Source organism: Rhipicephalus microplus, chromosome 4, assembly GCF_043290135.1.
Source record: "Rhipicephalus microplus isolate Deutch F79 chromosome 4, USDA_Rmic, whole genome shotgun sequence".
Lineage (NCBI taxonomy): Eukaryota > Metazoa > Arthropoda > Arachnida > Ixodida > Ixodidae > Rhipicephalus > Rhipicephalus microplus.
Genome location: NC_134703.1, coordinates 174,138,432 through 174,160,754, shown reverse-complemented (window position 1 = coordinate 174,160,754; position 22,323 = coordinate 174,138,432). Strand labels below are relative to the sequence as shown.

General features: G+C 47.7%; 1 protein-coding gene across 1 annotated transcript in view; it reads right to left on the bottom strand.

Annotated features, from left to right (window-relative positions):
* Positions 1-22,323, bottom strand: part of LOC119172954 (phospholipid-transporting ATPase ABCA3-like) — a 170,740-nt gene that overhangs the window by 72,952 nt on the left and 75,465 nt on the right. The window contains exon 6 of the mRNA XM_075893211.1: positions 17,850-18,122. Coding sequence (XP_075749326.1) covers positions 17,850-18,122 — 273 coding nt within the window. The remainder of the gene's footprint in view (positions 1-17,849; positions 18,123-22,323) is intronic.

Below are 22,323 nucleotides of genomic sequence, written 5' to 3'. Positions count from 1 at the left end.
TGGCAGCCTATTCCGTTTCTCGAGAAATTGTATTTCGGCTCCGAAATGGTGGTCTTGCAAGAATCGAAGCCAATAACGCTCGGCCTTTTCAAGTTCCAAAGTTGTGAGCGTTCCGCTGTTGGGAGAGCTCTGTCTCGAAGCATTGTGGACGAATTGCTGCACGAAAGCAGTAACGCACAAAAGCCTATTCAGCGAGCTGAAATCTTCTGCATGCATAAATGAAGTTCTCGATAAAGCAATCGATGGACAGATCGTCGAGGCTGTCTCGAAGAAGGGCTCAATGTCTCTGTCATTCGAAAGGTCATCCAGTTTGAAACTAGGAATCAGTCCTGGCGTCGAGAGCCAAGGCGTACTGTTTGAGCTGAGTTGAGTTTGAGTTAAGTTTAGATTATTTACTATTTTTTTACTTCAAAAGCACCTTTGTAGACACGCCGCGGGTGAGCAGATCGGCAGGATTCTCGCTGCTACTGCATGCTCAGGTATCGGATTTGGTGAGCTTGCATATCTCGGCCTCAAGATTGCTGGTGAGAAAATCTCGATTTCTTGTTTTTGCGCGGATTCAGTAAAAAGCCGCGAGAAAGTTGGTGCAAAAATGAGCGAATGCCTGCTAGAGAAGTGGCACGGACCGTACGTGCTCAGCTAGCCGTGCTCTAGTAACGCAGGCCATCAGCTTCAGTCGAGGCAAGGACATTGCCTTGAGCGGAGTGACGCGACTTCGGTTTACGAGCAATCGTGTGACGCACACCCCATCGGCTGAAAGCGCCCGTACGTAGATGCACGTACCATAAGTCTTAGAACTGGCGTAGTAAATATATGCAGCTCAAAAGCCACCTCTACGCTGCTTTCGTGCAGAAACACGTAGCGAGGTTTCTATGCCTGGACATCTGGCAACTCGGCGTATTACGCGTTCTACGCGGCTTGTACTTCATCTGGCAGTGTGTCATCCACGGAGTGCTTCCGCTTTCACAAGTCTTGAAAAATCAGCTTTCTTTATGTCGTAGATGAGAAAAGATAACAAAGGGAATCATAAACTCTTGCCACTGTTTGAAGGATCGTGCGCTTGGTGGCTGGTTCGTTTGTGGCAAAGGAGGCTGCGTTGCACACTGTCAACGCGATGGTATCGCCTTTACATTCCCACGGCACGCCCAAAACTCTGTAGAGATGTACATCTCCAGCTTCAGTCTCATTAGCCATGTTATCTTGGAGAAACTGCTGCTTTAGCAGGTCGGAGTTTTATGTACATTTCCGCAACTCCATGCATGCTACAGCGAAATTGGCGCGTGTTTCCTTGTACAAAGTCATGGCTTGTTCCGCTGTGGACACACCAAGGATGAGATAATCCACGTAAAATGCCTTCTCCAGGAGAGCCACCGTGACGAGAAGTTTTTCTCGACACAGCACAAAATGATGGCGCAGCGCGGCGGCAAGCAGAGTAGGACTTGATGTTGCTCTGAAAGGTGCCTTAGTCATCCGCCAAGCGACAATAGGTGGGCTGGGATCTTCCTTGGTTGGCAGTTGCTGAACCCATAGAAAACGTAGTAAATCGTGGTCTTCTTGTCGACTGAGCATTTGCAGATATGCTATCTTGATATCTGCTGCTAGAATAACTGGGTAGCAACAAAAGGACAGCAGTAGTTGCACGATGTCAACACTAAGCTTCACCCCTTTCGACATAACTTTTTTCGGGCATGGTCTACAAACGGCATGAGACGACGCGTGGAAGACACCTAGAGCTTGGTGGTCACTGCATTTCGGCTGATCACAGTGTGACATGTATGAAATATTAGGGTCTTGAATCTGCTCTTTATCAACTTTTTGTGAATGACCATTTTTGAAATAAGTGGTGATGGCTTCGTCGTACTGTTTCAGCAGGTCGGTTTGTTCCCTGAATAGGTGCAGCTGCACATTTATTCAACGTGCTGCAAGCTGTCTGTTGTCACTACCGGCAGGAATACCAGGCTCTTGCATCATCAGAGGCACTTGGTAACGACCAGCTTGCTACCAGCTTGCTTCCTCAGACATTGCTCAAATCTGTCGAGGTCTGGTTCGTCGTTTACAGTACTTGACCACTGGTTCTCAATATTAATAGTGTCGAGGCGCCACATAGCCAATTCGTTGCACTCATAAGGAGAACCATAGGTCGATAAGAAAAGAGCACCAGTTGCTGTAGCTTTGTAGCGTCAGCTAATGCCCTGCACAGTCCACCCGAACAACGTTTCCACGGCAGTGAGTTGCTCGGTGAGGCGATAAATTTTTCCCGTGGCTACCTTCCAATAAGCATCCAAGCCAATTATCAAGCTGACGTCATCTGGGTGCCAAGTTTGCGGGTCAGACATGTCCACAGCATCCCACCCCCGGGCGCTCAACAACTCGAGCACTTCCTTGTTCAGTGGTGGACATGTCATGGTGCGCACTTCAGGGACTTCCAGTGCTTCCAATGTGACGGTGCTGCCGATTATTTGTGCACGCAGCGTGACAGAGATGCGTCGACAACGTAAAAGATTCCGTAGCTTGGAATTTCCAAACGTTACAAATGACAGCACTTCCGTGGCACGTGAGGTTCCGCGTGACAGCACACGTGAGGTTCCGCGAAATGCAGCAGAATTGAGCGACGTGGTTGCGCGTTTCGCACCTGAAGCAGCAGTGGGCGTGGCACAACCTGGATCTGTTTTCTTCGACTGAAAGCCAGCCATACATTGCTCGAAACGTTGAGTTCTGCTAATACACAGCACGCAAGAACGAGTATGGTGCTGTGGAGATTTCGTCACCATTAGCGTAGCTGCCGATAGAATGTCCTGTGCATATCTTCTAGATGACTACATATAGTCAGGTACATTGGCCGAATGGTTGAGATGCGACGACAGTGATTCTGCTTCTCGCTTTCGTTCCTGACGCACCTCGACCTGGATTTTCAGAAAGGACAAGATGTCCATTGCCTCATCTGCCCTTTCATTCGGTAGCACGTGCTCCGCTGAGGCGTCACCATCCTGGGTGCACTGTTCTTTCTTTTTCTGCTAGCATAATACAGCAAAAGTTTCTAGTAAGCATCTCATCAGGACGTGATTGAGCACTACAGCGCACTTCTCAGGTAGTACACCCAGGCCTTCGAGTGCCCTGACACGGAAACGCACAGTGTCGGGTAGCATCCAAAGCTTCTCCACTTCCTTGCAACTCCGTCCTGGAGACAGTGCAAGAAGATGCTCCGTGTGTTCGATCACGAGAAGTTTCTGGCGACCAAAGCGCTCTTGCAATGTCTTCACGACAACGTTGTAGTTGAGGTCAGCCAGCCTGATGCCTTATATATCTCGCTTGGATGATCCCATCAGGTATGTCAACAAATATTTGAATTTCTCGATCGGTGGCAACTCGTGGTTTGTGAATTTTTTCGAAGCAGTGATCTCCGAATTCTTGCCACGGACGTATATCGTCGGCATACACCAGGACTTGAAGCGTGGAAAGCGCGATTGACCGGAAACGCTGCGTACTAACGGGTTCAATATTGCTTGGCATTGCTGGCATTCGGTCGCTGTTGCGTTCACTCACCGATGGGTTGCTGACAGTGGTCGCCTGACGGCACTGTTACAGAAATAACTGCACATCAGCAATCACGTACAAAATCTTCTCGTGGTAATCGATTGCATCCTCGACTTCTCCTTCAATAGCGTCGTCTTCTGTGAGATTGAGAATGTCCTTGTCTAGCTGGCGGACCTCAACTTCTTTCGTCTTTAAAACAGCGACTTGCCTATTGACCTCGCACGCTTGGTGTCGGGGTGCTGCAGCAGACCTGTCAGGGGCACATTTTTCCGGGAGACGCTGACCATAACAGTTCCACGCAACTTTCGAAGCCGCTTGGTTGAAGAGAAGACATTGTTGTCCAGCACTGACCAGTTCCCGGGTTTTACGGCACCAAATATTAAAAACAGGGAACCGTGATCGCAGAGCTTGACACGTCTTTACTGAATCAAGGGTTAGCTCCAAATCCTACTTCACCGTTTCCTTCCTCTCGTCCCAGTACTTACCCCCAAGACTACTCCCCACTAGTCTATTTTCAAGAATCATATCTTGTTTTCCTGGGGCAAAACTCCGGAAATAATTAAAATGAACTTTAATTTCTTAGAATAATATAGAATAGGGGCAAACCATAGTGACCATAACAATGACCACCTTTTATGTACTTACTCGCCTTTTTTTACTTATTCCCGGCTTTGCTTCGATCTTCCGCGACAGCACGACATGTCTACCTATCCAGTAAAGTCTTGTATCGCTAGCAGCTGGCTTAATAAAACAAAGCCAGCCATGCGCATGCTTGTTCAATTAACGTTATATCATAATGAATTCAGTTTGAAAGCTCCGCCAGAGAGGTGGGCTGGGTGGCGGTTGCGAAGACTAGTGGCGGTGCAGTTCGATTTATCTCCCGGGGTTCGGGGCACGCGTGTTAGGATTGGCGGTGGCGACGACAACCAGTTACCGCGAATAATGCGCTGTATTCATACGTCATTTCTAGGACTGTTCTTGACACGGCGTAGTTTCTCGTACAGAAACACGTTTGTCATGTATGAAGCGTACCAAGGAGAAGCCGATTTGCATACAAAGAGGTTCGCAGACTTTCTTTCGCGCCGGACTCGAAGAGCGACGAGCGCAAACGCTTCCGCTTCACGCAACTTGTTCGCTTGTTTGTTTATTTATTTAGTTTTTTTTGTGAACATAGGTACAGTTTAGCAGGGGCCAAGATAAAACCTTATAAGCTCATATATATATTTAGAAAAGCTCATATATGTAGCCCCAGGTCTCTTTCACCCTGCGGTGATGGACAGTAGTAAATGGATCTTCGTAATTAAAGTTGTTCCCTAGCCTTGCACTTTACCCGTAAGTTCATATTGTTGTGCAAATGAAAATTGTATCCATTTCACTATTAGCAATATTATTATTGCATGCGGCAGCAATTGGCAGAAATCGCACTGGTGACGCCGTTAGGTATTAGGTATATATTGTGTCAAACAATTACACACCAGCTACAAACACAGCCAGTCCTAAACTTGAACGACTCTTGAGCTTCGCTTTAGGAGTAGACCGCGATAGTGCAACTGGGCCCTGTGCGAATCCCCTTCTGTTAGGTACGGCGCTTGGGCAGAAAAGGGGAGTGAAATTCCGTGTGCTGCGAACGAGACGCTAAGAGGCTTCTTGCCTGCAGCAGAAAACCCTTCCAGCCCGGGCATAGTCAGTCCGCCATGTATCGTCCAAGCGAGTTATTGTGCCGCCACGACGGCGTAGGCCGTTTCACGGGAGGATGACAAGTGTTTACGTGGTGTTGACATCTTTTTTGGAAGGGTTAGCCGCGGCAGCCTCGAATGCAGTGCCACGGACGCTTTTGAGCGTTGTTGCGGAGGCCCTTTTGATATATGCTGCCGTGAGCTGGAGACCACTCGCACAGCGGCAAAGACATGACGAGTAAGAGTCACGTTGATGAAACATGGCAGTGCAGTGACATCGCCTCAATATTGGATGTTCACGTGGGCTGTGCATGCACGCAATCCTCGCTGGTTGTGTGTTATCTGTGATTGGACAGTGTAATTTGGTGCCCTCTCTCCCATTCAGAGATCTAAGTAAACGGGACAGTTTAAAAGCAGGCCTCAAGGGCTGCTTGGTGTGCCTTTTTGCTTGTAATACTTTTTCGAGGCTGTGCTTTTTGATGTTGATGCCTTCTAAATGTAGAGCTTTCGACGAGGTCGTCACGATATAGGATGACATCTTCATCTAGATGTTCATCATGTGGCGATCAATTGCTCGCTTGGAAATAATATAAATTAAAATTCTGTAAACAGCTCCCGAAAAGTGCACCTCCCTCCCTGGAAGATGGGCTAAATGGGTATGGTGACGGCGGCCAGCTACCCACATCGAGACCCTCTGGACACGAGCCGCAACGACTGGCAGCAGATATGGGATGCCCTCAAGCCCTGTCCTAACACTTCTCAATTAATAGCCTTGCTTTGGTCTAGGTGTATGCCTCAACCAAGCCGTGAGAGAACAAATGACTGCGCGTAAAGCGCTGGGATTTTCAAGTTATTGCAGAGTGTCTATTGAAATGTTTGTTCTACAACTTTGTAGGGACCAAGATAGCGTGAATCAAGCTTTTCGCATAAGTCAGGCGTTGGTGCAGGAGTCAACAGAAGTACATTGTCGCAAGGGCGGTAGCAAACAACGCGATTAGTAGCATCGTAACGATGTTTGCGATCTACTTGGCTAGCTTCGGTATTTACACAAGCAAGACGACGGCATCGAGCAACACGGGACAGAAAGTGGTCGCAAACGAATGGTGAAGAGTTTACGGGGCCAGAAAAGAATAAAACGTCGAGTGGTGATGTCAGTTGGCGTCCGTATACTAGGAAAAATGGAGAATAGCCCGTGGTTCGTTGATCTGACATATTATATGCATACGTGACAAAGGGAAGAATGGGATACCAATTGCGATAGTCCGGTCTGATATACATGGACAGCATGTCGCACAGCGTGCGATGAAATCTTACTGTTAAGCCATTGGTTTTTGGGTGGTAGCTAGATGTTTTATGAACAGTTTTTGATGCTTGAAGAACCTCACTGAGCACGCTTGAAAGAAATTCCATGCCCCGGTCTTTCAAAACAACACGAGGGGCTCCGTGACGTAGATAAATAGCATTCATAAAGAAAGTTGCTACTCCGGAAGCAGTTCCTGAGGTGATCGAGGTCGTCTCAACGTAAAGGGTCAAGTGATCAACCGTGGCAACGATCCATCTCTTGCCCTTTGATGTAGTTAGAAGGGGCCCAAAGAGGTCAATTTCGACGACAGAGAACGGCTCTTTTGGGCAAGGAAGTGGTTGTAGGGCCCCGACTGGAGCTGGAGGGGGCCGCTTGCAGAGCTGGCAAAGTGCGCACAAGGCAATATACTTAGGTACCGTCGTGGAAAGACCTGGCCAGAAAAATCGACTGCGGATTCGCTCGTAGGTTTTGTAGTAAACCGAGTGGCCGGACGTCGGCCGTCATGTGATGCGCGCACAACTTCAGTGCGTAGTGTGCGTGGTACGAAGGGAGCTCATCAATGGCCTTCAGAGTGGAAAATATATTGATGAAGCACATCGTCCTCCAACTTGAATAGCCCGAACTGTTTCCGGAGCCTGGCATTTGGGGAAGATGAGGCACCGGTAAGCGCTGACCGATGAGGTCAGTGCAGTCAGAATCGGCTCACTGGTAAGTGGTAAGTACTCACGGACGGGTGGATGAAGGTAGGGAAGAAATGAATGGTATCGACGAGGTGTCCTCCGCATAGCCAATTTGACAAGAGGATGTGACGTGTGCCGAAGACCGTGGCAAAGGGCATCGTGAGAAAGCGTCGTCATCTTGGTGTTGTCTTCCGGTCTTCTAGGTCACGTCAAAGTCATACTGCCACGTTCTTGTTCTCAAGTTTTGTTATCACCCCAATACACTACGTAATATTCAGCGAAAACCGCGCCAGCAGTCTTCGAGAAGCTTCAGGACTGTAGTAGATCATTTCGATAAGATCACGCTCACTCGCGAACTGTAGAGATTATTCTGGAGCCTACGTCAATGTTAGCGATAACGCTAGAACATTTGATGGCAAGTGTATAAATGCCGATGCGCTTCGCCGCTTGTCAGTTGATCGACCACTGATGATCCGTTCGCGGCTATCAGTGGGGGTCTGCTACTGTGATCCGACTTTCCGTTTACCGGGCACAAGTTCACCCAAATAAACAGTTTAACCATAATCCTATTTTCAGTTTTTTTGTCAACGTCATGACCCTGTGTCATCTGGTGGAGGTGCTGCTTCTATGATGTTCCGGACGCCCCCTTCAGGCCGCGACGCCAGCTCAAGCGGCAAAGAAAACACCGACGCCTACCCTGAACAGCGCACAAGCCGCAGGCAGAGGGGACTACAACCAGAGTATGGACCCCTTCCTGAAGCAGCCAGGCATACTCGGATCCCGACATTAACTACAGCAACGATGACCGCCCCCATGCAGCCTGCCCCAGTCATTATGCGGCAGCCCAAGGAACCCCCAAAGTTCCATGGATTGTCAGGTGAGGACCAGGAAAGTTGGATCAAAATATACGACCGAGTCGTCTCCTTGAACAGCTGGGACTCCGAGAAAAAATTACGCTACGTCTATTTCTACTTAGAAGACGCCGCGAAGACGTGGTTTGAAAACCACGAATCCACACTACGAACCTGGGAACTCTTTCAGACGACGTTCCTGCGCATGTTCACAAACGTCGTCCTCAAGGAAAGGGCTGCCACATTGCTGGAGACAAGGGTGCAACTTCCTAATCAAAGCGTAACCCTCTTCGTCGAAGAGATGACCCAGCTCTTTCGACACGCTGACTCCAACATGGCTGAGGAAAATAAGCCCCAGTTCCTCATGCGCGTAGTCAAGCAGGAGCTGTTTGCGGGACTTGTCCCGAATCCACCCAAGACTGTCAGTGAATTTCTCGCCGAGGTCACAACTATAGAAAAGGCGCTTGAGATGCGCTCAGCGCAATACAACCGACACGCCTCATTAAACTGCGCTGATGCCTTCAGTACCGATGACCTCCGCGAGACGATTGGAGCGATCGTACGGGAGGAGCTGCGGAAGTTGTTGCTTTCTACGCAGCCTCAAGCCAATTTCATCGCTGACATTGTGCGCGAAGAAGTTCGGCAGTCGCTTGGATTCACAGAAGCACCGCAGCATGAACCGGAAGCAATGAGCTACGCCACTGCAGTGTGCCGCAACGCCCCTCCACTTCTCGTCAGGACACAGCCCCGCCGCAGTTCTTCCGCCAGGCACCGCCGCCACCACCATCGACGCCATACTGCCCACCGGCCGGCCAGCGCTAGGCTTCAAAGAAGACTGACGTCTGGTGCACCCCTGACCACCGCCCACTCTGTTACCACTGCGGCGAGGCCTGGCACATCGCCCTTGCTAGTACCGACAGATGGGACTGCGTTGCTTCGCCGTCAATGCACCATGTATGCAGCCAAAGGAACGGCCCAGTGACATCACCGACTACCTGACAGGAACTCAGTGGACACCACAAAGTTCTTCCCGGTCGCCGTCGCCTTTGCCGCCGCATGTCACCGCACCACCGGCAGTACTCTGGACCAACGCGGGGTCAGTCTCCTAGCCCGTACCCGGGAAACTAAGGGCAGCAACCGATGGAGGTGCGGTTGCTGTGCGACGAACTACCAAAGATCCGACGACGACGACGACGCCTCGACGGAGCTTCCCAAACACGAAGCCAACCCGGCAAAGTCTTGACGGCGACACCTCATTTACCAAAGGTGACCTGACGACGCAACATGGAAGCAGCGGAACAAGCCGACGCAGCCGTGACCTGACGCCGCGCCCTAACTGTAACGCGAGACAGCGAACTAGCGACCTAGACGTTCTTATCGACGGCTGCAGTGTGACCGCTAATGTCGATACTGGAGCCGACTGTTCCGTCATCAGTGGGCCGTTCACCACGAAGTTGAAGAAAGTTAGGACAGCTTGGGAAGGACTCGAAATCCGTACAGCAGGAGGTAATCTCGTAACGCCTGCAGGAATCTGCACAGCGAGAGTCACCATTAACAGCCGTACTTATCTTGCAGATTTTGTAGTCCTACAGCGTTGCTCGAGAAATGTCATCCAGCCATGGACTTCTTATGCCCCCTTGGTGCTGTCATCAACATAAGAACAAAGTCAATAACGTTATCCACAGAAGCACTACCGCTGCGCACGCCGTCGAGGAACCATGCCTTGAATGTGCTAGAAGAACAAGTCACCATTCCGTCACGCTCCAGCGTCAATATTTCAGTCGGCGCTACGAAATCACCCGACTTGGAAGGCGTCGTTGAAGGCAGTCATCTGCTGTTGGTCACCCACAATATTTGCATCGCAAGAGGAATTGCAGAGCTGCTGAGAGGCAAAGCAACGGTTATGCTCACGAATTTGAGCAATGAATACAAACACATGAACAAGGGGACGACGGTCGCATTCATCGAATAAATCGTGGAAGCCACCAGTGCATTCGCCCGTGCCGATTCTGCGGAACCTCCTCAGAGGAACCAAGCCCCTCCCTCAGCTTGCGACGTCAATTCCAGCCTTCCGAACCATAACCAAGAACAGCTCCGGACCCTGTTCTTGCAATACGAAGATTGCTTTTCGTCATCGTTTAAATTTCGGCAGACGCCAATCACGAAACATCGCATCGTAACCGAGGAAAATGGCAGAACACTCCATCAGGGTCCGTACAGGGTTTCGACGTGAGAACGCGAGGCCGTAAAGACACAAGTTGATGAAATGCTACGGAACGACACCATCCAGCCGTCCAAGAGTCCACGGGCGTCCCCCGTGGTGTTAGTGAAGAAAAAGGATAGAACCCTACGTTTACGAGTCGATTATCACCACCTGAACAAAACCACAAAAGAGGACGTGTATCCTCTCCCACGAATAGACGACGCGCTACATCAGCTCCAAAACGCCAAGTACTTTTTGTGAATGGATCTCAAGAATGGCTATTGGCAAATCGAAGTCGAGGAAAGAGATAGAGAGAAGACGGTGTTTATAACACCGGACGGCCTCTTCGAGTGATGCCCTTCGGTCTTCGCTCAGCGCCTGCAACTTTTCAACGCGTTATGGATACAGTACTTGCAGGATTGAAGTAGCAGACTTGCCTTGTGTACTTGGACGACGTCTTCGTGTTTTCTTCGAGTTTCGATGAGCATTTTCGGCGCCTTGAAGATGTACTTCAAGCCATCAAGACGTCCGGACTCACACTGAAGCCATAAAAGTGCAGATTTGCGTATGAGGAGCTCTTGTTCCTGGGGCACGTGATTAGCAAGTCTGGAGTTCGTCCCGATTCACGGAAAACAGCCGCCATCGCCGACTTCCTGCCGTCCACTGACAAGAAGGCGGTGTGCCGATTTCTGGGCCTGTGCGCCTATTATAGGCGCTTCGTGAAAAACTTCGCCCGCATCGCCGATCCACTCACTTACGTTATCAAGGCCGACGTGGAGTTCAAGTGGGAAACGCCACAGGAACACTCTTTCCAGGAGCTTAAACATAACATCTAGACGCTTCCGTTACTTGCCCATTTCGACGAATTCGCCGAGACCGAAGTACACACTGACGCAAGCAGTGTAGGTCTCGGCGCCGTTCTTGTGCAGAGGGCTGACGGACTTGAGAGAGTTATTAGTTACGCCAGTCGATCGCTATTGAAAGCAGAAGCCAATTATTCCACAACCAAAAAGAAGTGCCTTGCCATCATCTGGGCTACGTCGAAATTTCGCCCATACCTCTACGGCAGGCCCTTCAAAGTTGTGAGCGACCACAACGTCTTGTGTTGGCTAGCTACCATGAAGGACGCTTCAGGTCACCTCGCATGATGGAGCTTGAGACTTCAAGAATATGACATTACCGTAGTTTACAAGTCCGGCAAGACACACTCCGACGCCGACTGTCTTTCTCATGCGCCTGTCGACCAACAACCACCCGACGACCCGGATGACGACTACTTCTTGGGAACGATAACTGCCGACGACTTTGCTGAACGACAGCGGGCCGACCCAGAACTTGAGGCCCTAATAGAATACTTCGAAGGCAGGACCGCCGAAGTCCCAATGGTCCAACGAAGGCGCGCACTTGCGTCGTTATTCCTACGAAATAATCTTCTCCAAAAGAAAAAAAAAGCACTTTTCACCGCTTCGAGCCAAGTACCTCCTTGTGGTGCCTTCAGTTCGGCGACCAGAACTCCTTAAGACCCTGCACGACTATCCAATGGCAGGGCACCTCGATGTTTCCCGCACGCTCGCGATGATACAGGAAAGGTACTACGGGCCACGTCTTACCACCGATGCAACTCGTTATGTGAGGAGATGCTGGGACTGTCAGCGACGCAAGACACCGCCGACAAAGCCAGCGGGACTTCTGCAGCCAATCGAACCACCTCGCCGACCACTCCAGCAGATTGGTATAAACCTACTAGGGCCGTTCCCGACGCCGGATTTCGGAAACAAGTGGATCGTGGTAGCTACCGACGACCTCACCCGCTACGCCGAGACAAAAGCCCTGCCCAAAGGCAGTGTATCCGAGGCAGCTAAGTTCTTCGTCGAAAATATCGTCCTATGTCACGGCACCCCGGAGGTCCTCATCATTGACAAAGGAACGCATTTACTGCTGACCTGACTCGAGCGATTTTGGCATACAGTCAGATAAACCACCACCGGACGACAGCGTACAACCCACAGACCGAAAGCCTCCCCGAGCGGCTAAACAAGACGATCGCCGTCATGCTGGCAACGTACGTCAATATCGAACACAACAAGTGGGACGCCACTCTTCCGTACGTGACCTTCGCATAGAAGACGGCGGTGGAGGAGACGACGCAGATATCTCCATACAAATCGGTCTACAGAAGGAGCCCAGCAACGACTCTCGATGCCATGTTACCCAACGTCACCGACGAAGAAAACCTTGATGTGAGTGAGTACTTTCAACGCGCAGAAGAAGCCCGATAACTCACGCGTCTCCGTATCAAGAATCAACAGATGACCGACGGCCGCCATTACATTGGTATTCCATGAAGCGACGACCGTCCATGGAATACCAGCCCAGTGAACGTGTTTGGGTGTGGACACCGATACGCCGACGTGGACTCAGTGAAAAGCTTCTGCGACGGTAATTCGGACCGTACAAGGTGGTTTGACGTTTCGGCCCGCTTGATTACGAGATTGTCCGCGACGGCATCATGAACTCTCAACGACGCCGATCGCGACCTGAAGTCGTCCATGTCGCGCGCCTCAAACCGTTTTATGCGCGTTAACAAACTGGAAGTGCTATTTTTATTATCGCTGTATCATAATTCATTCATTGTACTTCCTTGCATTATTGTTGTGCTTTCATCTTCTGTTAAAGCATCGCGACAATCCCTTTTTCAGAGGGGGGCATGCGACGTTCTTGTTCTCAAGACTTGTTATCCTCCAATACACTACGTATTTCTCAGCGCAAACTGTGCCTGCAGTCTTCGAGAAGCTTCAGGACTGTAGTAGATCGTTTCGATAAGATCACGCCCACTCCGTGAACTGTACAGATTATTCTGGACCCTACGTCAACGCTAGCGAGAACGCTAGAACATTCGACGGCAAGTGTATAAATGCTGACGCGCTTCGCTGCTTGTCAGTTGATCGACGACTGATGATCCGTTCACCGCTATCAGTGCAGGTATGCTACTGTGATCAGACTTTCCGTTTACTGGGCACAAGTTCGCCCAAATGAACAGGTTAACTTTCATCCTACTGTCAGTTTCTTTGTCGTCGTCATGATCCTGTGACAATTTAATTGTAACCGGAGAATCCAGCGGCCAAGTCACCCCGACAAGTTTTTGATTGTGGACAACGAGTAAAGAGCATAGTGGTCTGTCACAACAGTAAAATGTCGACCATGAAGATACCGGCGAAATTTTTGGATAGACCAGACAACAGCCAAGCACTCTTGTTCGGTTATCGAGTACCTCTTCTCTGCAGAGGTCCGAGTGCGGCTTGCATACGTGGCTTTCTCGCGAATGGCATGGTCGCACTCGAAGAGTACGGCACCGATTGCTTGTCCACTAGCGTCAGTGTGTAATAACGTAGGTGCCTCGTCATCGAAATAACAAAGCACCAGGGGGGATGTCACTGCGTGCTTGAGTTCTTGAAATGAGGCTTCGCATTGATCATTCCCATCGAAGGAACCGGTAGTAGCGAGGAGCTTGTGAAGAGAAGCGGCAATGGTGGCAAAGTTGCGAATGAAGCGGCGAAAGTATGATGCGAGTCCAAGGAAACTGCATAGTTCTTTGGAACGAAAGGGGCGCAAAAAATTGAGGACTGCAGAAATTTTGTCGGGATCGGGCTGGATGCCATCTTCACTAACGAGATGTCCCAGAATTTTTATGGCTGTGTTGTCGAAATGGCACTTCTTTGTGTTTACTTGAAGTACAGCACTGAAGAGACATTTGAGCACTTGATCTAGGCGTTGCAGATGATCAGCAAAAGTGGAAGAAAACACAACGATATCATCAAGGTAGCATATACCTGTTTTCCACTTGAGGTCACGAAGAACAGTGTAGATCATTCTTTCAAATGTGGCGAGAGCATTACATAGGCCGAATGGCATTACGTTAAACTTGTAAAGACTGTCCGGCTAGAAAAGGTGGTCTTTTTTTGACTACTTCGTTCATTGAAATTTGCGAATATTTGTACTGAAGGTCAACGGTGGAGAAGTATTGGGCGCCTTGCAATGAGTGAAGTGCATCATCTATATGGGGAATCGGATATACATCCTTTAGGTACTGTTGTTGAGTGCGCGGCAATCAACACAAAATAGTACTAATTCATCCTTATTTTGTACAAACGCAACGGGTGATGACCAAGAACTGGTAGAAGGTCGTACGATGTTCTTTTTAGCATATCGGTTGCGTTCTCCTCGATGATTTTGCGCTGGGCCAAGGTGACTAAGTAGGGACGACGGCGTACAACAGTCTGACTTTCAGTGTCGATATGATGATGCGCAACTGTGGTCTGTCCTAGCGCCGAAGCGTTGGCGTCAAAGAAGGCCTGGTATTTCGCTAGCAAATTTAGCATGGCCTCATGTTGAGAAGCAGAAAGGTCACTGTTTACTTGGGGCAGAAAGAAGGGGGAAGTAACAGACTGAACCTGTTCTGGCTGAGCTGGCAAGAGGTCAAGAGAGACCAAAGATACCGGTTGGGTATCCACATAACACGGCACTGCAGAACCTTGGTGTATGAGGACAGGCTCCGGGGTAAGGTTCAGGCCAAGGATTATTGCAGCACTGTCTTTGAACCACACCAGGCTAGAGGGGAGTACAACGCCGCGAGCTAAACAGTGACTGGCAGGGGTGATAAGGACGTCACCATTGGCTATATTCGGAGAAGTAATGGTGACGAGTTGCTACTAACCCGGAAGAAGTATGGAATCGGAAGTTATGAAAAACGCAATGGTTTCTCCTCGACACGTTCGCTGCAGTGATAGGTCTCGGTCATCTGGACTACACGTTGACGGCAAAAAATTAATGCAGATGTGGATGAGAGAAATTCCCAACCCAAAGTTAGTTCTTGAGCACAGTATAATTGTTCAGTACCAACTACGTGATTCAGCGAAGGGCCCTCTACGCATGCCTAAGGCAACACGCGAATGTATGTTTGAACACTCTGTAGTAGGTGGGCCTTTAAAACACGTACTCGATGCGCATTTCGTAAGTTTTGAAGCCTGGCGCAATTGTGCACTTCTACTACCTAATAGCACGTGCGGTAAAGAGATTTCTTCAACTCCATGAACGAATGAAATATAAACATAAGCCTTCGCATTTTTGGTTGGATACAATACCAATGAGATTTTCTACTAAATGACATTTATATAGTTTTTTTGTTCAAAGCAGTTTTGATCATTGACGTACCTCTGTTGTAGAACACCTGACTGCCACGCAGCAGCCTCGGTTCTATATGTACTCGTATTGGAGTTCGTTATCAATTACTTTATTGTCAGGTTGCTTTATTTCTTGTCACAGACAAGATGATGTTTTCTCGCTCACAACTGGAGACGCCGATATCGTAATTTAGGCGAAGCGATCTCTCTAACACAAGTGCGTTCAAATAATATACAATGCATAAATATTCCAAATATAAATACACGTGAACAGACAGTCGGTTATCTAACATTGTAGTTTGAGGGTATAATAGAGGCACACACTAAAGGCTAGTAGTAAACTCTAACAAAAGTACCAAACTAAATAGGGGGACAAGCAAAACAAGTTGCGATCGTGTTACTATAGCCAAGTTTTTAAGTTTGGCATTTCAAAGAAGATCATTTGCATTCTGTAGTTCGTTCTTAATTTGCGTGTAAACACAATAATGCTAAGAAGTTTTGATCTCATGCGGAAAGTGGATGCTAGCACCCGGTGTCCTTCCGCGCTTGTTCCCAGCAGTTTAAACTCATATATTGAAGCTAAAATGCGCACAACCAGGGTGCCAATCATCCTCCAGAAGGCAAGGTGCCACTCGAACGCTCAGTTCCTGGTTTGGAAGAGACGCCAGAAATAGAGCAGCATGATGAAAGGCACGCGACGAACAACGCTCTCGAGACATAGAGAGTTGCATCACAGTGACATTTGATCAATAGTTCACTTTTTCGCTGCCTTCAAAGCAGTAGATATTTTTGTTTCAATAGGTATTTTTCTTATTGCCCAACCCAATTGCGTACGAGTGGTCATCTTTCACAAGTGACCATGCTTTGTTACATGTGCTTTTTTCTTACAGTAGGTATTTTTTTGAACCACAACGTTATCATTTCACAACTTTGTAGAAGGTAACGGGGTGTGTCACATGGCAGTATTACCTCCTGTAGCACCAGTAACGCCCTGTGAGTGTACTGCACTCGTGGGTACGTTCGCAAAAAAAGGGATAAGTGACAACGTGCAAATAGTGCCTAGTATCTTTCGCAAGTACCCCTGGGGCAGCCATCGCCAAACCACACGAAAGACCACGCACTCAGATGGTGTGTTTTCAAGAAGGCTGCTTACATCACCCCTTACGTAGCCTTCCTTCAAGATTAAAAGCAATTGAGAAAGCTGTCTAGAGGTATATCCCGAACACTTCATGGTTTGTGACCCGTTTAGATTGTGCTTCAAAAGTTGGAGTCGTTGCCACTATATCCCTGGGTTATACCACTTATAATAGGAACATGATGGCTAGAGTAGTAATGTTTCTTATTGTTATGAGAATATTATTTCTTTTTATTTTTGCAAGGAAACCGATCAGGAGTAATCTGAAAATTTGGAAATATTAAAAAGGAGGTGAAGTTGCTCTAACATTTCCCACTCTGCTCTCAATTGATAGCCATCGCGAAGACTGGTCCGGTGAACAGTGTAAAGCATACTGTTTTTTCGAGGACGTCTTTTTTGTAAGTACTAGAAAAAACCAGTACTGTTTTTCTTAAGCATTTTTGTATTCAAGTAATTCAACTTCTTTGAGGCTTTTACAGACGTTTTTGGCCGTTTTTGTGTAGGCAAGACGGCTATAGTTAATATGGCAGCGGTACTGTTAAAAACGTACCCTAAAATCCTCATTCAACTATAATCCAGCGTACATTTAGGTTAAACAAAATGCAGACAGCTGAAATATAGGCAGAACAGCGATTATCAGTCAACTTGCAATGGGCAACGCATTCAGGCCAATTCATACAGGCGACTTGGTGCGTATCCAAGTAAACAGTCCAGAAATGTGACATGGGAATGTCGACTGGAAGCACGACGAATGGTAAAGTTTAATAATTGTAGAGGTAGAAAGCCACCACGAGGAACAGTGTGGGGGTGCTCTATGGTACGCCACCGCAGCAGACGATGCGCTGAGAGTAGCGCAAAATCACACTGTAGCGCTGCTAGTTGTCGTGGCCGCCGTCCGGCCCACCCTCCTACGCTAGCGGAGATACGCCGCTTTGTCTCTGAAGTTATTCTAGTAACATTGTTTCAATAGTAATCTACAGGCTAAGGAGAAAACATTCACCTGAATACAAAGAAGGTTTGTTTCGTAGATCTGCCATAAACAACAGCGCAATGCGCGAGAAGCCGGCACTCCGAATGTGAAGAATAAGAACAAGGGGTATTGCTTGTCCTTTTGTTTCTGTGGGCCTGCGTCTTGGTTAATGCGCTATTGTTGTATACGGATCCACAGCAACTAGTCCAGCATTTAAAATTCTGTAGGTCTCACTGGCATTCATTTTCTCAAGCTACCACCAGTGGTCGTCAGCAAGTTGATAGCACTTAAGGACGGTGCATATTTGAGAGTATCACCTTGGAAAAGTAGTGCAGGTTCTCGTTGATGGTCATGTACGGAAAGAGCATGCAAGACTGTGGCAGGAAACCGAGGCGACGGCGGGCCGCTTGAGGCGCCTGGCGCACACTGTGCGTAGACAAGAACACGTCCCCCGCAGATGGTGCCTCGAATCCAGCAATTATGTTGGCGAGGGTCGTCTTTCCGCATCCATTGGGGCCTAGCAGAGCTACAGCTTCACCTTCGTAGACACGCAGTCGAACGTTGCTCAGAATGACCCGGCGACCGAATATCTGCGTTAAATGATTATCGAAAAATCAGTACAGAGCAGAAGGGAAGTGTAAAGAGCAGGCTTGTGCTGTCGTGAAAGAGGCGTGTCTGTGGTCATGATGATAAAACACTGAATAATTTATTGTATTTTTCTGTTCTCCGAGCAGTAATACGTAAGGGTGACTAGGTAACTAACGCCCTCTTAAAAACCTACCAAATAATTAACAGCCCTTTAACAGAATAGCGTTAGAAACACCCTCATTCCTTTGTTATTGCACTAAAAATGACAACTGACGCACCCTTTGATACTGTTTGGTCCAGATTGCATTCTTTACGAGAAAACTGCACACAGTGACATCAAGCGTCCAGCACGTGATTGGTGGAGCGCACGCTGGTATCATCAAATAGGCAACGTTGCTATGAGTTGCCACTTCGGAGAATTTCCGGCACTGTCTCTACATCCTTGACGCTTTGGCATAGTTCAGGCGTTACCACTCGATCAGCCCGGAACTTTTTTGACAAGCAGTGTTCTCTTTTGCAAACAAAACTACTGGTCTGCATATAGCTTAATAGTAATTAAACACTCTGCAAAGAAGCGGGAACCAGCAGAAAATCAAAAGTCAAGCAGATCAAACGTGTTTTGGGAATTACTTTCATACGAAGCAGTCGGGCAGTACCAGGCTGTACCGAAGTGTTCACTCTTAGCAAAGCGTTACGAGGCATTCCAACGCTTCATGCAAATTTAGTAGAAGTGTGCGTGTTGTGAGGATATCACACAAGTCGAGTACACTGTCGTATAAAAGATCGCGTATAGTAAGACGCAACGTCAGCTCTCACGTTACGGAACATAAAGGATAACTTCATCGCCACCCCGTTGGCCGCCATGGAATTGGCGTTGTTCTGAGATGACGTATGTATATGCTATTCTTTCCAGAAACAGGCTGGAGACCTGGTGAAGATCTATGGTACAATACTTTGCTTCCATGCACAGGATTCCATTGTGCCTGGTGCCGGATATTTTGTTTTCGCTTCCATCAAGAGATTTAGCTTTTCTGCGAAATATCGCCGACCCAGCATTTTCTGTGACACCGACTCCTTCGCACCACTGCCCCATGCAGTGGTGCTGATACAAATTGTGAGGCATACTCGCACACAATGAACCATGGTGTACAGGTATGTGCTGCACGTACCATGTACCCCACGTGGCTGGTAGAATGTTTCGATGGCGTACCTGACAGGAATCCACGTTACTCAGACCATCACTTGCGAATAGTATTAGTCACGCCAGAGCCATTATGCCGTTTCAGTGTCATACGGAGATAGCGGCTGCCAGCAGACGTGCAGATGTCTATGGAAGGACATATGAACATCAATTACTGTCACTGCGGCTGTGCGTGGGACACGCGCGGTGTTCAAGCTTTCTAAACTGCTGCAACAGTCGCCTGATCAACCCCAGTTTGATTTTTATTTAGACGGATAGAGAGAAAAATAGATATAGAGACGGGTGTTCCAAATTTATTTGTAATCTGTAGGGCACAAGCAGAGCTATACAAATTTACCTCCCCCCCCCCCTTTCGTCGCAGTGGACACGCCGCTGAAGGCTATGCAAAAGGGCGGGAGAAGTAGTACAATGAAGCCTTTTGCTGCATCCGTACTTCAATTCCTATTGTCACTTTAAGCACTTACCCCTTTTCTATGAGTTTTTTTTCTTGAAATAAGCAGCTTCCTCTCAGCGTGATAACGTCCACGCTGTTATAATGCTTTGGTGGGTTATTCCTGCATTATCAAGCGTTGCTGGGGTAGATTGGGGCAGCCCGTGGCAGTCGCAACAACTACGTAGCTTGCGATGCACACATGAGCGAGTGACAGCCTTAGTTAAAATTGACTCTCCATCCCAAAAGTGACTAAGAGTGCGCTTCTGAACAGACACCCAATGAGTGACCTTTAGCGGACTTCAAATTAAACTACGAGTTTTCTGCACCGTTAGCATGATTGCGGGAGGTAAGGGATTAGCATTACTGAGCTTCAAATGTTTGTTGCGAACAAAGCCTTACTGTTTAGCGGGATAGAATTTACATGGTTTATGTGCCCCGGCTGCAACGGTGGTGACACGTAGCCAATGGCGGATAAAAATGAAGATCAGTGATAGGAAAAAGAAAACTGGTATGACTGCCCGTGTTATCTCGCCAAGCAAAGTTGGCAGTTTCATTAGTAATAATAAAGGTAAATAAATATCAAGCACGTATCAAACTCAAAATAATATACATTGCCAATATTATTACATCGATCTCCTAGTTATGCCTAGAAACGTTCAAAATGGGAAGCTATCTGAAAAAAATCGCAAGATCCTACACACTGTGTAAATCGATGATATGCGAAGCACGTACAAGGAAGGTTTTGCTTTCACTTTATAATGAGCAAAACGTTGCGAGGTGAACGAAAATACGCTGTACATGGCTTCCATGCCATGATTATCATGTTTGGATGTGTCATTTACTTTCGTCGTCTGTTCACGTCACGCAATACCAAATTTAGTATATGTGGAGCTAGCGAAACGGCCACGGGAACGCTATGAGTGTAGCAATTATAAATGTTTCACATGACACGAATGTCAAGATTATGATGCTTGGACAAGTCATTTGTCTTTGTGGTGCATTCACGTCCCGTAATACTAAATTTGGTATATGTGAAGCTAGCGAAGTGGCCGCTAGCACACTATAAGCGTAGCATGTAATCATGTTTCACATGACACGCATATCAAGATTATCATGTTTGGACGTCTCATTTACTTTTGTCGTCCACGCACGTCACGTCATACCAACTTTCGCATATGTGGAGCTAGCGAAACGGCCGTGAGCACGCTATAGGCATAGCATGTAATCATGTTTCACATGACACACTAATCATGATTGTCAAGTACAGATGTGTATCATTTACTTTCATCGTGCATTAACGTCACGTAATACCAAATTGTGTAAATATGGAGTTAGCGAATCGGCCACGAGCACGCTATAGACGTAGTATGTAATCATGTTTCACATGACAAGAATATGAAGGCTATCATGTTTGGACGTGTCATTTACCTTCGTCGTCCATTCACGCCACGTAATGCCTAATTTGGTGTATGCGGAGGTAACAAAACAGCCGCGAGAGCGCTATGAGCTTAGCATGAAGTCATGTCTTGCATAACACACATATCATGATTTTCATCAGGTTTCGACGTGTCATTTACCTTTGTCGTCTACGCACGCCATGTAATACCAAACTTGATGTTTTGATGCAAGTAGAGCTAGCAAAACCACCGCGAGCACGCTGTTAGCCTATCACGTAACCATGTGTCACATGACACGCATATTATAATTATCATGTTTATACGTGTCATTTACATTCGTCGTCTCTTTACGTCACGTGATACCAAATTTAGTATATCTGGAGCTGGCGAAATGGCTGCAAGCGTACTATGAGCGTAGTATGTTCTCATGTTTTTCTGACACGCATTTCATTTCATTTCATTTTATTTCCTTAAAGACACGCGAGGGGGTATTACATAAGGGGTGGGTAATTATAAACACAAAACATAGAAGTCAAAGATTTAACATAAAAAGTGATTATTGATATTTTCTATGAACGACAATGGGCAGAGAATGGTTGCAATTTCACTGGGAAGGCTGTTCTAGTCTGGTGCGGTACGTGGGAAAAACGAGGCAGAAAAAGTAGAAGTCCGGGAGCGTGGCCGAGCAACTTGAAGCAAATGGCTCGTGCGGTGAGATATGCGTGTTGCAGGAATGATATAAGGTGGGGCATGCAAGGGACTATGAAAAAGTTTGTGAAACAATGACAGGCTGGCTATACGACGGCGAAGCTCTAGATCTGGTAAACCGGACTCTGCTTTCAATCCAGATACACTGACAGTTGAAGAGTATGAACAGTGAATAAATCTAGCGGCCCGGTTTTGAAGCGGTTCAATGGCATGTGTAAGGTGAGATTGTTGAGGGTCCCAAATTGGCGTTGCGTATTCTAGTTTAGGTCAAACGATGGATTTGTATGCTTGTAATTTTACGTGTTGTGGAGCGAGGCGTAAATGGCGTTTAAGGAAACCCAGTGTTTTATTTGCAGATGAAATGATACTAGTGATGTGTATGTTTCATGAAAGATCACTACAAAGAGTGACGCCCAAATACTTGAATGACGGAACATTTTCTAGCGGGATGGCATTAACTGCGT